Source organism: Pectinophora gossypiella, chromosome 13, assembly GCF_024362695.1.
Source record: "Pectinophora gossypiella chromosome 13, ilPecGoss1.1, whole genome shotgun sequence".
NCBI lineage: Eukaryota > Metazoa > Arthropoda > Insecta > Lepidoptera > Gelechiidae > Pectinophora > Pectinophora gossypiella.
In genome coordinates this window covers 7444084-7469588 of record NC_065416.1, presented here as the reverse complement: position 1 = coordinate 7469588, position 25505 = coordinate 7444084, and the positions used below count along the sequence as shown (strand labels likewise).

Genomic DNA, 25505 nt, shown 5'->3' with positions numbered 1-25505 from the left:
TATTCTTCAATTGTTTTATTTCTCCTATTACAAGTACGTAAGAAACGATAATACAGTATATAAGAATACAATAAATTTTATAAAACATGAATAAAAAACTAAAATTGTAGTAGGAAATATCACTAAGTAGGCCCCAAATCGAAATCAAGTTCTTACATGTTGATTTCGATTTAATGTTCTTTGTATTTTCTTACTGCCACTAAAATTGTATATAGGAACAGTTTCATAGACAAATAAAACAGATCGTCCTTAAAAATCTAAACATTGGTAGATACTAACAACATCAATGACAATATTTAATTCGTATCATTACCTTCCTATGGTTAAAGTTATCAGTCATGTCATGACAATACTTAGAACATCAATTTTATATTTTACATTAAATACTTTAAAGTCAATGGACCATCATTTAAATATATCTTAATTTAGTATTGTGACCAAAAAATAATACGAGAATCTCATGTAAATGCTCACTGGAAATAGAGAAGTATAATCTTTAGTATGAAAATAAATGCAAATGACGAGATAATTATCAATGTTGCCACTAGGTGGCGTTACTTGCCGAATGTAGCGAGGATGTCTTTGCATTCCTTTATAGTTTTGTTGAGTCGTTCAATAGTTGCGGAGGTCTGCTTCTGGCCCAACAGTCGGCCGCAGCTGGCTATGGTGGTGTAGTACCCGCACACATTATGCAGGACCCGCACCACGCGGTCGCCGCATACGAACAGATATTTGCCGCTGGCGTCGAACTTCATGTAGTTTATTAACCCTGGAAGCAATAAAATGCGTTTTCAAGTACACTGCAGTAATCAACCTCGCGCAGCGCCGACACGTTTAAAGACGCTTCCAGCGAGGAAGTGCGTAGCATCTGTGGACAAATAAGTTATCTGAGTACATTTGAGCACATTGGCTATTACGTTGGAACTATCGTCTTCGTACCAACGCTGATGAATTCCTAGTTCACATGGCGCGGAGTACGCTGTAAATGCACTCAATCAATAAAGACGCCTTGAATTTCTGCTTCTATTCAATAATTCAAAGATCAGATAAGCCTTGGACGAGCTAAAAATACACACGACGTCTTTGATGAAACAATGTCAAACGTTGTGAAAACTGTGGAGAATGGTTATTACTTCATAATTTTATGACGTTTGAGTATTGTTGCTATCCTACTCGCACAAAGGAAACGATAATTAGAAGGAGCAAACGAATTAATTAAAGACTTATTTAAATGCAAAAACTCACTAATAAATTCATGGTAAAAAAAATCGTGGATAATATGAATAACTAATATTTTATGGTCGCAATCTTCGCGAAACCTCTTCAAGGGTATTCATCATGTTAATATGATGTATTACTTAAATAGGCTGTTAAAAGTTTGTAATTGTATAACTCGTGCCGTAACAATTACATAGGTACTTATAATGAGCTGTTAAATGGTAAATTGACCTTGATCTAAAGCAAATGTTGCACTTCACAGCATCACTAGAAACTGACAAACAAGAAAGCCAGCTCTCTGATTTTCCGTCGTTTACGACGCTTCATCACGATTGAAAGTTTCCCATGGAAAAACAGTGCCTCGAATCAAACGAAAAAAGTGGGTCGCGATACCTCGCGTGTTACGGTTTGGCAACTAACAAAGAACATAATCAATTGCCGAACGAATGTGTGAAATATGAAACATGGAGGTTGGTCTTTTTATATTGCCTATGAGATGATAGATGAACATCTACATGAAGATTCATATGCAATTGGGTAGTTCCCTAGGTCCATGATAAATTATGAAATTCGGATTACTAAATAAAGACAGATCTAAAGATGACAAAAATAGTATTCTATTTTCTATTTAACTTATTTATGAATTTTAATAAAGAAAAATATAATAATAAGTGCGATTATTCGTCACGTTTTTCTACGTATAACGTCAAGGGATGCTTTTTCATACAAACACCAGTCATTTTGTATTTTGACGTTTAGTAAAAAGTAATTGATTTGACTAGTTGGAAACTACCCTATTATATTTCGTATTCGCATTTTTTCTGGTCCTGTCCAAGTGTCATACATAACTTACCGGCGTATTTCACACTGTCATCCGTGCGACATGTGATATGTTATTTTAATTCTTATTATCTCGGTGCTCGTGTGGTGCTCAGAAATGGATGTTTTACACTAACCCCGGAAGGTACGCATAAAGATAAGACACGACAACTTGACACGCCGTATTCCCTTGGACGCATCGACAAACACATCTTAAGATTCTTTCATCAGACGGTCGAATTATGCATACATTTTGCGCTTTGTAAAGTCACCAGTTTTTTTCCAAGTGATAAAATCTTGCACGTACTTATCTACTACAGTAATTTGTCTTCTCAAGTGACATGTAACAGTGGTTGCAAAAACGAAATAGTCTCTACTAATTAGTCAGCGTAACTAAAATTGTATGCAAAAAAGAAACGTATTGTACATTACGTAGATGTATATAATGGTTACTAACTGATATTCAACAAAGTAATTGTAAAAACAGAATTGCGGGTATTATATGAAAAAGAGAAAGGAGCACATGTTCATATATGCATTGGTAGTACACTGCTTACAAAATGACGGTTAGTAAGGCAGTACTAGTACCTAATTTTATAGAAGACACTTAGTCAAGGTTATACGCAGTAATCGGCCCTTTAACTTTCAATTACAGATGAATCAAAATAGAAATGTAATGGCAATGTAAGTTGCCTGCTATTATATCTGTCTCGTCACTCTCTACAGCAGTGCTTATCAAAGATACAAGAAGAATTTGCTAAAGGAGAATGTATAATTTTGGTCTACAGTCTAGACCACCAACACTGATCATAATGTGTCATTAGAAAGGTCTTTTATGATCAATGTCTATGGTGGCTCTCTTGAACTGTAATCTGTATATTCCGGAGTCCTCCTGCCTGACCTGACCTGAAGCAACTGCCATCTGACCTTCCTGACCTGATCCAAAGGGGAAACCATTCCAGGTGAGGTTAGTAACGATTACGTCGACGACCCTCCATACATACATACAGTCATGAGCAATATTATGTACCCACTTTAGAACCCTGTCGCACTAGAATATTTGACATTTAAGGAGACTTACGGTTTCATTTGCCAAAAAAGTTAATGAGACATGGTTTCAAAGCGTATACATATTAATACTCGTGACCGTACGTAGTACGTTGTATTGTTCTTTATGCCAACAGCTTAACGTTGCTTCCGAAGCAGGTATAGTATGAAAAGTAAAGGAAACCCACCTGAATACAAGTTCTCGACGGTATCGTACAGCTGGCCGGTGTATGTGTCGTAGAACTCGACGGAGTTGTCGACGGAGACAGCTAGCACCTCCGCGTTGGGGGACAGCGCGATGTGAGGCGCGTTCGCTGTCTGGGTGTACGTGCCCGTTTCCAGCACGTGCGGAGACTCGCCTCGCGTATACTCGACTGGAAACGGAAAATAATATTTATAAATACAGTATTACATACATAAACTCACGCCTGTTTAAGCAGAGACTGTGGAGTTCCATTTGCTTTGATTCTGAACAACTTCGTCCACATTCATAAATGTTCATCATCTCTTAAAGTTTTCGTTACGATGTCACTAACACCCTGTATACATCTTAGGACTTAGGACTTCATATAAAAATATATATTATTAGTATTAAGTATTTGAACAGGTTTAGTTTTTTCGTGAATCTATTGGTTCCACGCATTTGAGTTATTTATATATGAATTTTATCGTTAGGAAAATTTCTTAACTTGGAGAATATTTTATTTTCTACTAAAATGTATTTTATCTTCTAACAAATTACTGCACATAACAAAGCAGTTACCTGCCGTTCAAAAAGGTACCTCTTTTCAAGTTTTCGTAGTTGGGATATGTTTAAACAAATAATTGTTCTAGACCTAGATGTTTGGGTTCGTAAATGTATCTAACAAGTGGACACAAAACCCTAAGCTTGGCTATCGCATGCTTTTACAAAATCCGCTGGTATTGAGAATTTGGAATGGACTGCTCTCTAGGCAGAAACGAGTATAGGAACTTTCACTAACATTTTGGCATATAACTGTCAAGTTTGTGTGTTAGCCAAAATTATAATGGCACGTTCCAATGTCACCCATGTATATAAAACGCTCGTGAATTGTACAAATTGTAGAATTGATTTAAAGACTTGCCCACAAAGTCTAATCATTTATTTTGTTAAGCAATTGCCTATATTATTTCATCGATAACAATCTTATAATAATAACGTCCTCGTTTTTATAATAACAAGCTGATTTAGTTGTAAAAACGGTGCTAAAAAAGTTAGGGCGGGATATGCATACTAAGTTGATCAAAATAAAAAACCGGTCAATAAAGATTTGTGAGCTAAGATCAATGAACTTAGTGATTTCTAGAGTCACCGAATGATAGGTTTTTTGACACCAGACATACGCATCTCTTTATCTTTATTTGATTGTGTTGTTTTCTTTTCACTACATTACGATACAAAACACGATCAGCCTGATAGGAAGTAACTGAAACTATATATTTTAGGTATCTCATACAATAGTGAAATCAATCTTTGCGGTTTACACACATAAGTATATATAGCTTGCACCTGTAATTCCTAGGGTGGCCAACAAATAGTCCGATGACAACCTTTATAGTAATCACAAGTGACCAAAACATTGCCTTTTGTTTTAGTAGTCCGTCACGTTACACCTCAGTCTCTGTGGTCTAGTGGTTAAGCGATGTGCTCACGATCCGGAGGTTCCACGTTTGAATCCCGGTTGGGCCAAATCACAAAAAAAAAAACACTTTGTGATCCCTAGTTTGGTTAGGACATTGCAGGCTGATCACCTGTGTGTCCAGTAACAAGATGATCCGTGCTACGGAAGGCACGTTAAGCCGTTCGTTGGGATTCCGTTGGTCCCGGTTACTATTTACTGATGTAAGTACATAGTCGTTACTTGAGCCACGTCAGGGGCCTTTCGCAGGTCAATAATAACCATGACACCAGGGTTGATGAGGTTGGTCATCCACCTCACAACCCACTCGAGAGAAAAAGAAGTCATTTTATTATTTTCACTTGTCGCCGATCGATACATACATTGGATACATAGACTGAATTTTACACTGATAATCCTTTTAGCGACTAGAATTGGCTGAAATACATATTAATTAACAAAACAAGTTGCAACCGCTTTTGTTTCTTACGCATTGATAAATGTAATCGTAAACCAGCACATCGCACATAATATACGTCACGTAAGCTAAACATGACGTGATCTTAGCCACGTCACGCATGGGATGATAACAAATAGAATTTTCTTTGTCCCCGTGAAGAAAAATTATATTAACGGCGCTTTCGTTCTATTTACAAACAAACGAAAGAAAAGAACATCGATGTTCAAAACAGTTCCATGAATAATCCAAAATCGATTTTCAAATCTTGATTCCATTTCTTTCTCTTAAAAACAAAAGACTACTCGCTTCGGCTATCGAATATTATTTCAGATACAACTTGGAGAGGAAGCATTAGTAACGTTTACTTTTTTGAGATAGGTCATATCAAATGCACGGTGAAGAACAATGAGGAAACGATCCATGCTGCTAATCATCTGGCATGCTGAATAACGGCTCCAAAATTATTAAGTAGTAGAAGTATTAATATAGCGATCAAATCCAGAATGTTTTAAGGAAAGGCCAGGTAGTACTCTAAACCGGCGAGCAGGACTTTGATAAGCGAAAGTGGTGTGTCAGGATCGTACTTAGGAATTCCATGTTCTCTGCCTACCCCGACGGAAAATAGGCGTGATCTTATGTATGTATATTACTAGAGACGATAGTATTACATAAGTTCTACATATCTATTTTAAGACTTAACTACCAAAAGCAGTTAAGATTTGTCTTCTAAAGTTTTTCTCAAAAGATTAACGTTTTATGAGTATGCATATATAACAAAACGAACCTAATTCCGTTCCTTTCTTTGTTTGAATAACAAAACCACTGCTTCTCTTTATCTATCAGACCTACTTTGGTCATATGGCTAGCGTAGTGGGGAGTAGGCATCGATGGTAGGCTCGCGTCCCACGCTTCACACCTCATATGTGCATAAGGCCCGTTATAGTGGCTTTATTGTGTTTATGTAGGCATGTAAACTCTGCCGACCGTTGTAGACATAGGAATACAAAACCCAGTTACAGTTCAATTATGATTTGCATGTTTTTTTAAGCTGTGGGATAAAATGAAAAACAGTAGTGTATCGATTTTCTTACGGGCTATGAATATTATAGGATCACACAATTTTCAAATCTAATAGTTCACTTTAAGGTATGTAAGTGAAGCCCTTAAATAGGCATTCATCTATTTTTCAAAATTGTATATGAGTATACGTCATTTTATTTTTTTACGAGTAAAGTTTTCTACTGAAATGTTCCGAACTACTCAAAAGTTGAAGAAGTATTGCACCGTATAACACGCATATTTCACATTATATGTAGTTGTAAATTACATCAAAGTATAGTAATGCCCCGATTAGGGCGTGTCACAGTAGTCTCAACTTCATAAATACGGCTCATGAAAATTACACATCATGATTTCTGTTACATGAATCACAAAGCATTGTTTACTAACTTCAAATTATCGTAAAATTGCGTGTTACGCTATGAATAGGCATAAAAAGAAATAATTGGCATTAAAAGAGTTTTTCTCTATTGACACAATTTCTAATTTCGAACTTTAGGTATCCACTCTGAATAATGATCTTTAGTTACGACCGTTTATCACAATCGGGGAAGTAAGTAGATATGACATAGTTAGGGATATACGTCCCTAACAAATCGACATTTATATTACGAGTATTATGACATTATTTTAGCACACTAATAAAAAATCCATCGCCTTTCTATGGTTGTACTACACTCTCTGTTATAAGATCCTCATTTCACCAAATCATTTGAATATTAGTAAGTGGTGCTCTAAACCAACTTAAACCTTTTTGACTCCCTTCGAATTCGTCTTTCTCTATATTATAGAGTCTATAGGAACAGTAGGTAAACTATTTACCGTAAACTGTACTGAACCCAGTTTGTATATTGGCAGGGAAACCCAGCTATCTCAGTCTCGGAGCTTAAGGCATCTTCCTTTGCGTGCTTTGCAATGCGTATGCATAGAGCCGCTTTCGATACTATTCTATGAAAATAATATTATTGTCCTGACTAGGATAGATAAGGTAAAACGAGGTAAACCATTATCTAAATATAGTTAGTATTATATAAGGTTACACGTGCGTGTGGGACAGCCCAACGCGGCGTGTCCTCTCATACTTGTCTACTGCAAGAATTACGAGTATTGGTACATTATTTTTCTATGTGCATTTTGTTTACCTTATAGACACGGTTTACAAAGAAACCGGTATTCCCATAGATTATATAAGCAGGTCATTGGCTATCACTGCGTGATTTATATTATCATTTTTTTTTGTACCCACGTGGCTGTATTTTTCTTATCATCATAACATTTGAGTTCCTCTGACCCCAAGCTCACAGTGACGCGTATTTTTCTGTTTTCTTCCAACGACGGTTGTTATGATATGTATCAAACATATAAACTTGTTTTATATGTATTTGCGATTAATATGCTAATTATATCTACGCAATTCATATTATAGTGAATGGACACGTGGGGATTTTATAACTGAAGCGTCAAACCGTTGAGGATTTTTCAAAATGAATATTTATGTGTATAATTTAATTGGGGCAAAGTTTTCCGTTCTGTTTATTTTAAGATTAGAATACCAGAAACGGCTGTGATTACAATGGTTGTCTACCTTAAAGGTTATATTACGGGCATGTCAAGTTAGTTTATATAATTAACTTCAGTATGTATTTAGTAATGCGATGCGACCTTTGCCGTGCCTTTGTCTTAGACACGCGATAATATATGAATATAAGAACTGTGTTTTGAGGACACTTCAGAACTAACAGCTGCTTCATTCTGCGACTCAGGTTTCATTGTTACGTTTAACGTTATGTAAATACGATAAATAGGAGACAATTACGCATTAGCCGCGCGATAGGTAAAATAAAACACTCGTAAACTCACTCTTTGTGTGATATAGCTTCCACGTGCCGTCCTTGGATATGGTGGCGACGTGTGACGTGTCCACGTCAAACGCCACGTCATACACCCCCGACGAGTGGCCGGTCAGCTCAAACGCTTTCGCCACTTGTTTGAATTCCCCCGTCTTCGTGAAACACACTTCCATCACTTTGACGTCCGGCGCAAACCCGGTAGCGACCACAAACCGCCCACACGGCGATATTTTCGCCGTATGCGTGTTCATTAGATACGTATCCAGTCTTGTTAACTGTTGCCCTTTGAGGTCCCATATCACCATATCAGTCTTCGATGAGCAGGACATCATAAACTTCCCATTGCTCGATATGCCAAAGCCAATCACGTCGTCCTGATGAACCTGTCGATCAAACAAACGATAGTTAAAGACTCGATTGCTATCTACAAATGAAGTATTGATCGATTCCTACTTATTCATTATTGCACATTTATGAATGTATTTGGTAAAGTATCAAGTATAGAATTATGCAGTATAGAATGGCGCGTAGAGGATCCTACAAACACATAAAGGGCTTTATGATAATGTTACGGATTACGGAACTGCATTTCTGTTAAATATTCAGAACGCTCCCGCACATAGTGTGCATAATGTTTTATGTAAGCAATGCGCACGACACGAGGAAAACGACCGGCGAACCTTCCTGCGGCTAAAAATAATGTTTTCGAAGGTTGCGCGTGCGACGATCCTCCGCTGCTTACGCTATATGCCCCTAGCTGTCGATACGTGCGCGGAGGTACATCGGTGCACTGCCATTGTTCCGCCGAAGGTCTCCGATCGTCTACCCGTATCCACACATGCTCTGCAATGTGGGGTATTTCTTTTTTTTTTTTTAATAGCTACAAGATTATCACAACAAACGTACTTGGGACTTCAATCGTGAGTTCGTGACCTGAATGACGCAAGTCTCGCATACGTTCAAGTCAGACGCCTAGGTTTTGTACTTTATATTTTTAAATAAAAATGTAATATGCCTGCAGATCGCAGATCTCATCTGTTTACTATGCAGCCAGCAGGGTTCCACAACGACATAACTAAGTAATAAAATGATAATCAGCAATTTAGCCTACTTCCATCGCGAATGTAACGAATGCCCAAATATATATTAATGTTATTCTAATTGCATGGATCTAACCTAACCAAACGGGGGCTACCGGCTAAGACGAAGCCGATTCAGATTGGAGCAAATCGAACATCGATTTGATCCTGTCGTACCGCGTAAACAGCCAAGATGGCGATCCCCGATTCGTGACGTCACATGAAGTTCGGCAAGCCGATTGAACGAATGATTTCAGTACTTTTGACCCTAAAATCGGTACCGGCTAAAAAATCGAAGTTCGGCGCCTGAAGCCGATTCCCATTGGAAGTGTCAGTTGAAGCCGGGCACTTTTCAGTAACCGTGATCAATTTTAATTTCTTATTTTCACTGTTTTCCAACAATATTAGGAGCTATTTACGGTGGGCGACAAATTTTAGGAACATTTTAATCAATGTAAAATTGATATCGGCGTGGATTTTCGTGTTTAAATACCTAAATACAGTGTCATGGAGATAGTCGTATTGTGGGCTGCTGCGGAAGAAAATGTCTTCAGAATCTTGAGCAAATCGATCGCAGGATACTTCGACAGAAAAGCCAGTATATACTTCTCACAGGTACATCTATTTATAACATTATTTCTGACAAGTGGCTGAATGTTTACAGAGGAAAAGTTGCTGAACTTACTAGAAGCGATTTTTGATCATTTCATACTTATCTATTTTGTTTTGTTTCAGAGAGTAGCTACATTGGTAATTTTAGATTATCAAAAGATGCATATCGGACTTTGTATCATGACTTAGGACCATATCTGAAGGTCCAATGCTCTACAACTGTGCAATCGACTTTAAGGTAGGTGGTTACTATATTATGTTATATTTTACCTTATATTTTGATAATTAAAGTTATACTACAACATTACATGAATCCAATATAATATCTGTATGTTATAATTACAGTGACAAATGCCCTCAATCAGCCTGCAATCGTGAGATAATATATCAAGTTTCCTCGGACAAAAACTGAGCATATAGAAGTCTCCAGAGGTTTTAATGACAAATTTGGATTTCTTGGAGTACTTGGATGCATCCATGGCACACAAATTGCCATTATCCAACCTCACAAGTGGGAAGAGGCCTTCTTCAATAGCAAGTATTACCATTCATTGCATGTTATGTTGGTAAGAATCATGCCTTTAACTAGCTACATTTGTTTTGATTCTTATGATTGAGTCGCTAAAAATATTTTAATTTTCAGGTTTGTGATGGAGATATGAGCATTACATTTGTGATGCATCCAATGGGAGTGTTAGTGCTAGACTACTAGCCAAGATAACCATATTTGGAACAACAGCACTTTGAGAAGGGAAAAGGAACATCTCCTTAATTTTAATATGTTTAAGTTCATTAAGTGGACTTGTGTGGTCCTTGAAATGTAAATTATGAAGTCAGTGTGGTGTAATCAAAAGTGGCAGATTTGTTATTCAATAATACAACATCTAAACAAACCTTTCTTTATTGACATCAAATAAACTATTTTCATTATGCATATTTATTTATTTTGTGTTATTACATAATTTGTTTCATTACACCCCTCTCATTAACCAACCTATCTCTCAAGTAGATACATTTTTTCTAATCTTGTGTCCATTGTGCTTAATAAAGTAGTTTATCCATCTATCTTTAACTTGTAATAAATAAATCCATTTATTTTGTATAAATACAAGCTTGCGGGGCCTTATTGGACTAGACTATTTGTAATGTGTAATAGTATAGTCAAAAAAGCCCTGCGAGTGGATCAAAGAAATGTAATCAATTAGAACATACTACAAATATAATATCGTCACTGGAAAGGCAAAATTACGTAAGCGCCAAAATAGGTATTTTGGGTTTTTTATATATTCGGAATCAGCGTTTCATTCTGCGTCGATCTGTCTGGGTAGCATTGCGATACGAGCACTTTTTTGGCGCTTACGTAAATTTAAAAATAGTTGACTTTTTTCAATTCCAGTTTCTTAAACGACAAGATTTTGGTGTTTTTTTCGTGACTGGTGTATAAGTAATATTGTGTTCCTATATAATAACTACATATTAACTTTAAGTAAATTTGGCATTCTATAGTTAGAAAAGTATCATTTTATTAGTAATTTTGGACTACTGAAAATAAAAAATAGACTATGTATAAGTCATTTTTATTTACAGCTTTTAAAATAAGTAAGGCGTATAAGAAAAAAATGTCTTAGCATGTTTATGCAGTGAATGGCGAATAAGTAATTTTGACTTACAGTATTTAGAATAAGTAAGGCGTGTACGTAAATTTGCCTTCGCATTTTTATGCTGTTATTAAGCAAGTTTGTGGGCTAGCAGTAAGTTTCCCAGGAAGTTATTTTTTACCAATAGATCTAAAAGTAAAACTATTTCAGTATTGATTTTATAATTTATTAGCGACCCGCCCGGCTTCGCTCGGGTGCAATGCTGAGGAAAAATTAAATTATTTACGACATCACATTAAAATCCTCAAAAATAACAGTATTTCTACACTATTTATTGGGTGTTATTATACATACCTATAAACTTTCCTCTTGAATCACTCTATCTATTAAAGAAAATTGCATCAAAATCCGTTGCGCAATTTTAAAGATTTAAGTGTACATAGGGATATAGGGACAGAAAAAGCGACTTTGTTATACTTTTTAAGTTCTGTCGTTTGCATATTTAGCGCCAATTTTGAATTGAGAACTCAAAATTCAAATTTGTTGGAATTTCGAATATCAAAACAATTGAAAGCATTAGGATTAATGCAATTGTTTAGTCACAGCGTTGGTTTGAATCTGTCAGGTCACGTCCGAAAATGAATCTTACAAAGAAAAATTTTCTATAACTTTTGAAGAGGCCTACCTCGACTTCAGTGTTTCAAAGAGTTAAAATCTCTATTCCACGATGAAGTGCCATGTCTGCGGACCATCGAACGCTAGTATTTAGAATTCGAGCGTGGACATCCGCCTTCACTGAATTTAATATCATTGCTGTGAGACAACTAATCCTCAAAAATCGTCATGTGACATACCGAGAATAGAGGCGTTATTAGGCATTTCAGGGACAACCATTTAAACGATATTGCATGAGGCACTTGGTGTGAGAAAACTAGTTTGCCGTTGCATCCCGCATTTTCTGACGATCATAAGGTAGCCCGCGTCAGATGGTGTAAGAAAACTCTTCAGAAGTTCAACCGAGGAGACTCAAATCACGTGTACGACATCATCAGTGGTGACGAATCTTGGATTTATGCTATTATCCTGATTCCAAACAACAATCCACAGTTTGGGTCTTCCAAAACGAGTCAAAGCCGACTAAAGTTGTTCGCTCTCGAAGCACTTCAAAGAAGATGGTGGCTACCTTCGTGGAGAAAATCGGTCATGTTGCGACAATTGCACTTGAAGATCGTAGGACGGTTAATGCGGATTGGTATCCTTACCACAATTTGTTTACCACAAGTCATCGCCGAACTTCGAAAATCTAACCCAAAGCGACGCATGATGATGCGCAGGGGTGCAGGATGCTGCACCATGACAACGCAAGCTCACACGCCGCTCGTCAAACGATTATTTGAAGCAGGAAAACGTAGAAATTCTTGACCATCCTCCATACAGTCCTGACCTAAGCTCCAATGATTTCTTTACATTTCCTAAAATTAAAAAAGAAACTCTTCGCGGTCAAAGGTTCCAGTGCGGTGAAGAAGCGAACAACGCTTTCAAGTCAGCCATTTTGAACACCTCTACTTTGGAGTGGAATAAATGTTAAATAATACCTGGTTCGAGCGAATGGAAAAGTGTATTAAACTTCGTGGTAAATACTCTGAAAAACAATAAGGGGAATTATTGAGGAATTCGAAATTATTGAGGAATTAAAAAGACTTGACCCTTCCAGAGACTTGACTCGACTTAGAGCCACGTATGCTTGTCCTAATTCAAACAATTTTGAGCCCAAATATACTACTGCATGGTCGACTGTGCTGCCCTGCATATGTTAGTTATGTTAGTGGGCTCTGTTTTCCGCATTTAGACTCTAAGGTGGCCCATTATGCGTGTAATTGTTGACTACGTAAGCCAACCTATCTCCTTCCAGAAGCTCAGAAGCCTCCTGGGGATTTCACAGGCTTCGCGGAGCGACCCCATTCCTTTGAGGATTTTACCCGTTGTGCTGACACTCCCGTGCATTCCAGGATTACATGGGGGGGCAGTTTCTTCTGCGTCCAGACAGCCTCTGCAAAGTGGGCTGTCCGTTATCCCTAAGTTAAATAGGTGCTTGTTGAGTGGGCAGTGACCCGTTATACTGCCCACTACTATTCGGAGGTCATTGCGGTTTAAGCGAAGCAGTCGGCGAGTGAATTGGATATCATAGGCATGATATCCTTCGACTGTCTGCATGTGGGCAGCTGTGCCGATTTGTCGTTGTGTAGTTGCTGGGTATGGTCCCGTACCCACGAGCGTAACTGACTGAAAGGTATCGGCAGGATTAGTTCGGGTCCATATACCCTGGTGTCTGATCCTCTTCTTGCCAGTTCGTCGGCGGCATCATTACCCAGCGATCCACTGTGCTGCCCTGCATATTATGGACGGTGGATGCCAATGACAAAATTAAGGGCAACATCCTTCTTTCAGTCATTTTCTAATATCGTTCATCTTGGATTTGAAATTTTGACATAATGACAGTATTCTACTAGTGTAGTCCTATCATTTGATACCCCTATTGAGGGGGTTGTGGAAAAATATGTACCTAGTCCGCTATTTTGGAACGGCGGCCATCTTGGATTTAAAATTTTGACATAATCACAGTATTCTACTTGTGTAGCTATTTGATTTGATACCCATATTGAGGGGGTTTGGAAAAATATGTAATCCCCCATTATGTACCAGCTGCCATCTTAGGTTTATAATGTTATTGATTTTATTATATTGTATTGACATCGGAATTAAAGGTGCATACCAAATTTCAGATCAATCTGACAACAGGAAGGTACTTACCTAAATTGCAATATCTAATTTTGATACAAATATACCGTACGGGTTTAGCTAAATAAAACCGTTTAACCCTTTCACGGACAGAGACCATGGGTCATTGGTGGTTCATAATAGGTAGTATGACACCTTGGAATCGGAACGTCCGTATACGTTCTGTCTTTGAAAGTGTTAAAAAGAAACTTTTACAAACAGATAACGGGTTGTACGCTATTATTTATATTGTATGAAACTTTATTTCTGGCACTTCAGTATTTTAATAGCAATTTTTATAAATCAATTGAAGTAATAAGTAATTTAAGGAGGTATTAAGAATAATTATTTGTCCCTTACGTCTTTTTACCCATGTAAGATATTACAAAAACTTACTTTAAAGAATCTTTGGTGTACTGACATAATCAATCGATCACTTTTTAGGCAATTTTCACATAATGAAAGCAGATGTGTAAAAGTCGTTACAGTAACTTTTACTCCGCTAACATTACAGTATTATTATATTTAAAGAAATATTGTCGTTCTCGTATGCATTGTCGTAAGAGCTGTAAGTAATTTTGCTTCCAAATAATATTTTAACCAGATGGCGGTTAAGTAAATTTGCTTTACTGTAAACTGAAGTCATTTTTACGTAAGCGCCACTATATCCTAAAATAGCAATCCAACTGTTATGATATGTATTGCTGGACATAGACAATTAAAAAACAATGTAACCTTACCTTGACATCATCTAAATTGGATAATTGGGTAAAAAGTTATGATAAAAAAACGAAAAAATGAAACTTTAAACGGCTTTTTCTCGAAATGGCCTTTTGGCGCTTACGTAATTTTGCCTTTCCAGTGACGATATTGTTCCCAATTCTTACTATAATATGGAAATATAAGTTAATTGCATCCAACATCTTCATCAATACACCTATACAAATCCTTTTATTAGATAGTAGTTGGCAAGGAGTGGGTGTATACATATACTATACACCTCTGCTTACCCTTTCGGGAATAGAAGCGTGATGCTATATTATTTTTGTTTCAAAATAGTTCTTGGTAAAATGATATCTAGTTGCTTTGTCTTTAATGTACTTTAATGTTACCCCTAGACAAACTCACTTAAATAACATGACCAAACTTAAGTATTTAAATTAAATACAACTTCACTTAAATAACATAAATGGAGTACTTATACTTTAGCTTAAATATTTACATACAAGTTTATTGAATACATATGTTTTTACTTAAGTATTTTAACTTAGTTTGTATCTTCGTTCTTCGCTAGTGTCTTCGTTCTTGAGAATCGTCATGCTGCTATTCTTTAACCTGTAATAAATAAATCCATTAATTCATATAAAATACATGCGAAATATAAACAGTCACAATATGACAAAGTTTTTATGACGTCTATCATGTACATTAGTAATAGTCTTTATAGACTAGTTATAATCCTTTAGTTATTACTTTATTTATTTGGGTGATCCCGGCAAGACAAAAATTTTGTAAAGTGGTCCTTCATGAATTAAAAGTTTAGGAACACTAGCCGACTCTAATGGAATGAAATACAATGTAAAGAAAATATTTTGGAATGTAATAAAGTAGCACATACAAAGGTATAAGGATATTTATATTTGGCCTTTATTCTTGCTAGTATGGAGTAAAATATGCTGATCAAGGAGGTAAATTTGGGTATATAACATACATACAATCTTTATGCTACATCCCTGGCGGGGTAGGCAGTAAGGACAGACCACTAAGTGTCGTGATCCTTATAAACTTCTCCTACTTGCTCCAATTCCATACAATTTTTAATAAGTTTGAGTAAATTACCTTATATTGGTCTTCACCTAGCTTCCTCCAGCAGCAGCCGAAGCAACTCTGTTTGCATATCCGCGGCCTTGCTATTAGCTTCAGCAGCTGTAGCCAGCCAGCTTGTTAACTGCTGAAACAAGTCGCTCCTCCATGTCTAGCCTCCGACTCTCTAGATCTAGTAGGTAGTAAATCGGTGATCTAGAAAAACAAAAAGATACATTTACAAGTTTCCAACAAACTATTTAAGTTGTTGAACAATGAATAGGTTCATTATGTGACTATTCTTTCTTGACTTGTTTCTTACTACTACTAGATTAATAATTTACTTACATTTCTTTCGTTATTGTTGTTATTGTATAAATTCTGAGAAGATAAAACTGTTGCATTCGGCGCGAATTCAAGTATGTCAGTCAGCTGATATAACATAACGTCATTTTTCTTTTTTTTTTGCGTTTCATTACTTCAGTTGCAAAAGAAAAATCCGTCGTTGCATTTTCCTTTTGTTTTAAACATTTGTAAGACTTTACAAAGTGATTAACTAAAAATATTATCAATTAATAAAAATAACATACAAAATTAGTCTGTATTTTTTAATTTCATAATGATATAAAATATTAAATGTTTACCAAATGTCTCAACGGAACGCAAGACCAAAAGTCATTCGTTCAATCATGCACCCCTCTAATATGTCTATTATTATCTATGGATTGATTTTCATCCAGATTGCAATGAACATCGGAAATTACCCGGTACCAAACGCCGAACTTCGATTTATCTGAATCGTTTTCAAGTCGCCGAAGTTCGGCGAATTAGCCGGTAGGCCCCCAGTTAGATATAGGAAGCGATTGTAACGTGGTCAACTCTCTGTTTGTAAATTCTTTGACAACGCCCCCGGCGTGAAGAGGTCAACCTATATTTTACGGGTTTTCAATTATTACTGTTATTAGCCAACACAATCAACGACTAGCTATTGATACAAATATACAGGGAAATACCTAATCCGACGCAAGATTACGTTTGAGGTCGTGTTTTTCGAAATGTAAGTTAGAGAACGAGTTCAGTCGTTTTCTATGATCATAATGCTATAATGGTGGGAATAATACAGCATTGAAATCTTGCCTATGTCTCGTGCCACCAACAATGACAGAATTACAGACAACCCCCACACAATAGAAGAAAAATAATATAAAAATAATGGCACTTCATGCTACTTAGATACACTGTTCATCACAACAGCACTATATGTATTCATTGGATGGAAATGTGCATATTTTTGTTAAGATAAAGTTTTACGTACTTATACCAAGTTTACATTTACATGCTCATACATAGAGTTGCAGACGAAGGTGAATTTATTTACTCATAAAAGGATGAAAGACGCAAAAACATTTTCTTGCAATAATAAACAACACGTTAGTCATTATTCATAACAACAACCAATAAATTAATGAGAATTAAAAGTCATTCGCAGTGACTTTGGCGTCGACTGATAGTTTGTTAAATAGAGTAACTTTCAGGCTATTATCGCAACAATAGTAGCATCCTTCCTGGAAACAACAGATAGCCCGTAGCCTTGCGAACTAGTGAAGACAATAGACACCTTCCAATCATTAGGCTTATTGAGCACAAAGAGTTGGCGGATAAGCCATCATTGTAAACTGTCTGCTGATAACCCGCAAAAGAAATAATAAAATAGCCAGAATCTTCGAAACTTTTACCTACAACAACAATAGGTTTTAGAGCAGGTAGTAAAATTATAACTTTTAAAATTCACCTTCAATAAAACGCATTCAGGGTCTGACAAAGCCGGCAAAATATCATGTGATCATTTTTGTTCTTATACCCTCATAATTCTAAATCTTTGCAGTAGAATTTGCTTTGCTATTACAATGTAGTAAATAAAACAATAGAAACTAACATTGAAAAGTCTTTGTTTAAAGGCTTTTGTACAGTCGGGATTATAAAATACCAATTTAGTAAGTACTTAAGGAATTTTAAGAAAAAGAAATCTTTACTTTTGTGGCTCTACATATTATTTTTTCAGTGGAGAGTACGTATAGATTACCAATTCAGTACTAGTGTAAGTCGTCAGTTTTAGTGCAATATATTATTACCTACATGCATTTGTAAGAGTATCAAGTGATATATCGCGACACAACTTTAATATGAATGTGGTTTATATAAAGAAAACTTTATACAGGTCCTTGAAACGTTCTTTTGTAGAAGAAACAAGTAGGTATAATATAAAGGACGGACGGTCTGAGCGACTATATCATCTAACCTAACCAATTCGCGAAGGGAAAACCAGCTGAATACAGGTTAGGTCACGTCACTTGCCTCCGAAACCCACCGAGACGGTCTGAGAGATGAAATCCAAATTTTTAAAATGGCTAATACATTCTACGCGCCATGTCTAAAAGTTGCTTGGGAACAAAAATGAATATTTGGAGTTTCCTTATTTCTCAACAAACGGTGTTAAAAGCAATCTAGTCTTAGCTCTGGGCTCTGAATATGCGTGCCAGTGCCTAATAGTATAATTGACGTATGTCTAGCTGACCTATCATCACGCTATACAGATATAAAATGCATCATCAACAAAAACAAAGGAGGTCGCATCATTGTTTCCATTACATGAACTTGATACCGGTGACTAAAACGTGATATTTGCCCTGATGAAGACAATGCTTTTGGAGTTCTCAGTAACGCAAATGCGGCAGAAATAGATAGTAATAATGACAATATAATGTTATCGGAAGACAATATAAAGATTTGAAATGGAACGTTATCAGAGGACCTTATTGACGATATGACGAAATTCAATTAGATTGTATGTGTCTTTAAATAATTGATCAGAGAAGAATTATCTATCAATCTTATTCTTAGTCCACGAATTACTTAACTATATGCACACAATTCCAGAGAAACTCATAAGTATATGTTCCAATAATTATAATGGAGTAAACTATACAATAGAAAAGCTATCAGAAATAACAAAACAAGGGATAATCTCGACCTTTTATCAGCAGGCATAGTTGTTGCACGAGTACGCAATATACATGATAATGTTATAGCTGACAAGGTTTTTAGTAGTTCTCACAGTGGCAGACTTTTTGCATGGCAATCTAATGTTGTTGCCCGGTGCGCCCGCGCTGCTATACAAAAGATTATGAACACAATGCGAGCTTATCAACCGAGTGACTCAGGCGCTGGCATTGGGAATCGCCTTCACGAACACCCGCCGCTACCAACCACTAACTGAAAAAACATATACCTCCAACAAAAAATATGTAATTTAATCATTAATAAAATCAAAATCACGAATCTAACGTTATTGTGGTTGTCTTAATTGCTGCAAAACCACAAGTATTATAAACCGGAACTGTTATATTAAAAGTAAATTTCATAATATCGATATTATGTAACAGCATAATAGTAGCTACTGTGTAGAAAAAAGTATATACTTACGAATGGTTGTAATTCGTAAACCTTTATTATCAAATGTATAAATGCTTCTTATATCGACATAAAATTGTTTGTGGTAGGTCGTGCGCCGTAATACATGTCGTAAAATTGTTACAAAGCGTAATCGTTTATCGCAGAGTAGCAGTTTTAATAAGTAGGTAATAATTTTGGCACGTTTGCAAAGTTATACAAATGAGTAATTCAATATCCAACTATTTTGCGATAACTAGCAACTTTCCGTTTACAATTTTCAGTACTCCGTTGGTTATTTATTACAGCAATGATTAATGAGTCAAAGGTATCACATGTTCTACATTCGATGTGACTAAGCCCTGACGCATGCTTTTGCATTTCTTCGAGTCTCATTATAACAAGAGTATGAAACTTTGAATAAAGCCACGTTGGAAATGGCACACCAGATTTCAGGAAGCGAGTTAGATAGATAAAATACTTTATTGAGCACAATGGACACAAAATACAGAGATAAGGACAACATATACAGAAAAGCACAACAGGCGGCCTTATTGCTCATGCAGCAATTTACTTAGTTTTATTTTATTTAGTTAGTTATAATAATTACCGACACATAATAAACAAATTGGCACATCGCCCGCGGTCTTTGCTCGGTTTCTGCTAATATATTTTTTTTAAGTACACTTGTGTACTTTAACAATTAAGACATAAAGCCGTTGACGCCTACGGTAAATAATTATAAAAGTATATTATACTCAATTTTATAAGATATACTCTTTTTCCTTAACAGCGACTTTAGATTTCCTTACCATTATACAATGACTGCCCATTGAAGTAATTATAATGTTCATATTCAATAAAATAAAAGCCAATCCAACAATATCCGGTGCCTTGCAAAGAAGCTAAAACATAATAGCTTAAGAAATTGTCAGAATCGACAAACGGAAGGCTGACTAAAATGACTCGAGAGATTCTCTTCGGGTTCTTCAGAAGCGTCTTCAGACATTAGTCTGTGGAGGCAACATCCGTCCCTTTCCTTCCAACTTCAATAATTATAGCCTTTTTGAAAAGTCACAACCTTTTGTTAACAAAACCTCGCATTAGACACGCTATTTTCAGCAAAGCAGGTAAAAAAATGTGGTGTAAGCTTTACCCAGAATGTAAATAATTTAAAGGTTTGTTGAAGAATATTATAACAGAATATGATTTTTCAAAATTATGAAAAATTGTGTGGTTTTTACTATACGGCGAAGAATTTTTCCTCAGATTACAGAAGCTCAGATGGCAATACAGAAACTAAAAAAATATATCTGCGTGGTATGTTGCCATCCCAACACGCGTTATAATAAAGCAGGAAGAGTAAGACTCCTCATCCCCTTTGTTTGTTCTGGCAGTGAATTATAGCCAAGGTACATACTCGTATATGCCTAATTATTATATTTATAGACAGACCACTGCCGCTGCCAAAAACCAACGTCCTCTTGTTTTACGTCAACATCACATAATATGTCAAGTTTCTGGAAATTTATAGTTTGTTACGCAAATACACGACTTATGGAAGCGGACGACAAAGATCGCTTGCATTATCGATTGATGGCTTCTTAATGATTTTCTGGAAATCGTAAGTAAGTTTGGTACCATATCATACAGAATAACTGCATATGTTAATTTTAATATTAAAAGTAATTAAATAGCAATAAATGAGCGAGTAATCTCCAAAACCCAAGGTGCCAACACTACAAACCACATAATATCCTCGGAAGTTGTTTACGACTGGTATTATGGAAATAGCACTGCGGATTCAAGTTTCTTTGCATATAATGAAATTATAAAACGTTTTTATCATTTTCGTATAAAATAACTCATGAAACGAAATCTAGTTCCGTATAGGGAAGATTTTATTGATAGACGCTAATAACTTTCTGCCTTGTAAATTAATACTTGGCAACGCAACGGATTTTGTAAACAGATAACCTAAGCAACGAAAGGAACCGTTCCTACAAAAACGTAATTAAATAAAGAAAAAAAAACAAAGTGCGGAAAACGTTCATTACATGGAAACAGGAGGTTATCTTATTTAATTTGTTATAGGTATTTCTTTAGCGATTGATGTTGTTATCTGTTCAACGTGAGGCGAGCTGATTGCATGCAGATTGTTGAAGATCGCTTTCATAATCTGTCGGCGACAATCAAGTTTACGACACCTCGAAGCCTGGCGTTGTCAAGGTTACCCCGCGTATTACCTGAGCATTGTGGCTATTGTGCTTAGCAATTAACAAGCAAACGCTTCGTATACTAATTGGTTCCCGCGGCTTCGCATGTTATGCGAAATGTCCTCTCTACGTTATTACTGCGTAAAGGTACTTATTATTAAATAAACATTTTGTCATGTAATTTCTTTCGCTATTATGTAGACTATAACACTTATTAATGCGTTTGTCTAAGAAATACATACATGCCTACAGTAACTATTTTTTAAATGAATCATCTTTACTTACTCATCGTTACTTTTCCCATAAAGTAGAATAAGTCGTAGTTGATGTTGACACAACTGCTCGTTGCAATATTTGTTGCTGAACGCGAATGTACCAAAACCATTGAAGTAATTGCGTAAGTAAACACACTGCCTCGTGCCCGTGATCTATGATCATGTTTATCATTCACACCTAATTGTGTTTTATTGTTTGTTGTGTTTTATGCATTTGTGACGTCTAATACTCCGCAATACAGTCCCCATAACCAGATAGGCCATTAGTTTTAGTTTACGTAAGTGCGAAAAATAAATATTAATATTGTTTGTTGTGCTCATTGCGAGTTTGTGTAGACGTCGTAATTACGATACCACCTTGTCAAGGTGACGACTAAACAAATCGTCGGACCCTTCTGGTTTAACCTTCCGCTTGATGCAAATGAGTTGGTTTGTAGGTAAAACATGCGTTAATTTTCAGTAGCGGCCGTTGATCTGAAGCGTGAGTTTACAATATGACGCCCACGTTATTTCGGTCCCGCTATATTTAATGCGTATACCACGATATGGCGTCAAATATACCCGTGTGCACGCACGAGCCGCCGCCGCCGGGATCCCTTCGTGTTTTGCTCCGCAAACAAGTCAAACACCCGCTTGGCCATGTGCAATGTGACATTGGTCCAACGACAATAACCGCACACTTCAGAGGTCGAAATCCCACTTTTATAGTTTTGTTTTCGTACATTACATATACATACAATCGAATACTTAATTTGTTCTCTGATGAACAATATCTATCTGACAGTCGAACGAGTCAGGGCCGCTAATTCAAGAATGTTTCATTGACAGCTAGACAATTAACGCATTCAGTACGTGGTTTCACGGTAGCTGTTATAAAATCATACGATAACGCATGTCTGCCTCTTAGTTGCGAACAAAGCAGACAATGCAATTTTTACCCAGAAATCATGATTACAACAATAGTCCGCGGACAAAATATAGCTGTACCTAGTCGTAGTATAAACATTATTCATTCTTTATTTCATTACGTAGCAAGTAGGAATGACACGCTAACCCAATTTACAAGCGTCGTCGGCAATGACTTGACCCCAAGTGCAACGCTTGTTGATTCTGTTGTACGAGTAAGACCCGCTATCAGTACACCGGGACCTATAAAAGATGTCATACGACATAGCTGCAGACTTGAGTTAGAGACGGATAATAAACTTAGCGTCGTTATACAACAGCTAAATATGCACTAGCATATTGCGTGTGCCTACTCTCGACGTTAGCAGTTCAATAATAGGTAGGCAATTACATTCAGACAGTGAAACTGGGAGTAAAAGTATGCCAAGAAAATGGTTGCATAAAATAATCGAAATAGTTTCATCATTGTTGATAAGAGTTGAAAGAGAAAACATGAAACTAATTTTTGAATAGTGAATAACCAAGAACAATTGGTAACGCCTAATTTACTGTAATAACTACCTAGTTGTTATGCTATATGTTTATGTACCTATACTATTTATAGCTACAACCAGTGTACTATTGGAACTGAAAACGTAGGATGTACTGACCCTGAAAAGTGGCTATGGTTACTATAAAGCAAATAGAGCGATGGTTACCTTATCGAAGGTGATGACCGGGGAAGCGGACCCAATGGCGCCGTCCTTCTTCTTCTCTATCTTGTAGACGACGATATGGTTCTCCTGCACAGTGTGAACGATGAAGGCCTTGGAGTCGGGGCTCCAAGCCACGTGGGACGCGTAGTCGAACTCGATGTTCACCCGGAGCGTCTTGTGCTCCTTTTGGTTCAGATCCCGGATGTCCCACAGAATCACAGAGCCATCTGGGTACAAGTACAGCCTATTATGTATGAATTATACATTAATCGTGGAATAAATTATGGTAACGCACTGCCTGTTTGTCGTCTTGCCTACCCGCTACGCCATGTAAATTGAATACGTCTTTTATAACAAAATAACTTTGGAAAACGAATGTAGTAATTAATTTGTTTATAACAGACAGATCCATATAATACATATATCTACGTTCCAAGATTAGTTTCCAAGATCGAATTGAACTTGTAGGTAAGTAAATAATCTATACACGATAGATGTTGCTTCCTTAAACTAACAAACAAGTCCGTATATCAAGGAAGGATTTGTTGTGTAGTAAATACTGAAGTTAATAATATTGATTCCTTAAGTCAGACTCATATACAGAGCATGAATCTGTCATCAATGGTTTCAGTTTGTTATTGTTTCGGTGGAATATCGACAGCATCCGTCTGTCCACTGTATACTTTACCTTCAAAATAAACAGCTTCAATCTCTTTGAACGAGCAAACCTTGTGCAGAGGTTGTTACTTTCGTGGAAATAGCTAGGCTATTTTCGCATCCATTACGAGGGAACGATATTTTGAGCGTGTGCACTCGGGGATCAATACAGCAATCGGCTTAAATAACAAGCTTTGTGGATAAAATTGAATATTGTTAACAAAGAGTACTTATCTTCGCCAGTCACTAACAGATAACAAATGAAAGGTCAATAGGTAACTAGTGAGTGACGAAAATGCGAGAAGGCCCGTATTGTCATCGAGTGAAAGTCAGCTGTCTATCCTTGTAGATATTTTGGAGAATTATCCATCATTTGACAAGGTTATCTTTTGCTTTGAGGATGAATCATAATGAAGAGGTCGTGGCTTATTTTCGACGGAGCAAGAATATTTATTATGACAGAAAACGTGTTTGAGATGGCACGTGAAGCTGTTGATACCGGTTACCAGCCGTAAAACACCTCCTCCAACCCGCAGCAAGCAGCAGCGAAGCAGCGTGGTGGAGTATGCTCTCCTCTAGTTGATTGAGAGGAGGCCTGTACCCAGCGGTGAGACGTGTTTGGATGTTAATATTATGTCAGAAACCGTACCTATGTAAAGCAGCGATACAAGATTTTCTAAAATATTTCAAGCGCTTTATTCGATTTCACCAGCTTTTGTTAAAAACATTCGAAGCTTAGTTAAAACTACTTAGTAACTGTGCAACAATCGAGAACCGGTAAAAGGTCAACGGACCACTTAGATATCGAAACTAAGTCACTGTATCAAGGCCTTTGGATTTCAGGCAGTTAACTTCCAAGTGCGTTCGTTACATTGGACAGTAAGCGTCGACGGTATCTGGCCGATTTCACGCACTGACAAATGTTTCTAAAAATATTTACGCCAATTCTACAATCTAATCCAGCGGTGACAGTAACTACATTACATGAATTTCGAATGTACAGTTGACAAAAAAGTATTATATTTAAATTAAGATAGTAAGAGGCACTATTCTGGCAGATATTCCCTACGTGACAGATGTGAAACGTTCAATGTTTATGCCCCACATTCAGACCACGAGTTGAAAAATAGAAGGTAAGTAAAAATTTTTACTATCTCGAACATTATCTGGTTATGACGCTTTTACTGTTATGCAAATTCGTATCAGTTGCAGAACACATTTCAGAGAATAAACATCGTGTGTAAATTCTATCGCCAAGACACAATCTGAAGTAGGTATAAGTAGTCAGTATTCCAGTAGCGATTCTCGATTCAACAGGTTTCATTCAACGAACGCCCGCACGT

The 25505-nt window shown here is 36.6% G+C and overlaps 1 protein-coding gene and 1 long non-coding RNA gene across 2 annotated transcripts in view; both read right to left on the bottom strand.

Annotated features, from left to right (window-relative positions):
- The window catches only part of LOC126372233 (transducin beta-like protein 2), a 61159-nt gene continuing 35654 nt past the window's right edge, over positions 1 to 25505 (bottom strand). The window contains exons 3-6 of the mRNA XM_050017907.1: positions 23509 to 23732; positions 8104 to 8476; positions 3273 to 3458; positions 1 to 769 (exon numbers count right to left, since the gene is read on the bottom strand). Coding sequence (XP_049873864.1) covers positions 555 to 769; positions 3273 to 3458; positions 8104 to 8476; positions 23509 to 23732 — 998 coding nt within the window. The 3' untranslated portion in view covers positions 1 to 554. The remainder of the gene's footprint in view (positions 770 to 3272; positions 3459 to 8103; positions 8477 to 23508; positions 23733 to 25505) is intronic.
- On the bottom strand, positions 15043 to 16391 carry LOC126372261 (uncharacterized). The gene is made up of 3 exons (XR_007567135.1): positions 16312 to 16391; positions 16000 to 16179; positions 15043 to 15495 (listed from the first exon to the last, which is right to left on the bottom strand). It is a non-coding gene; the product is annotated as an uncharacterized LOC126372261 (long non-coding RNA).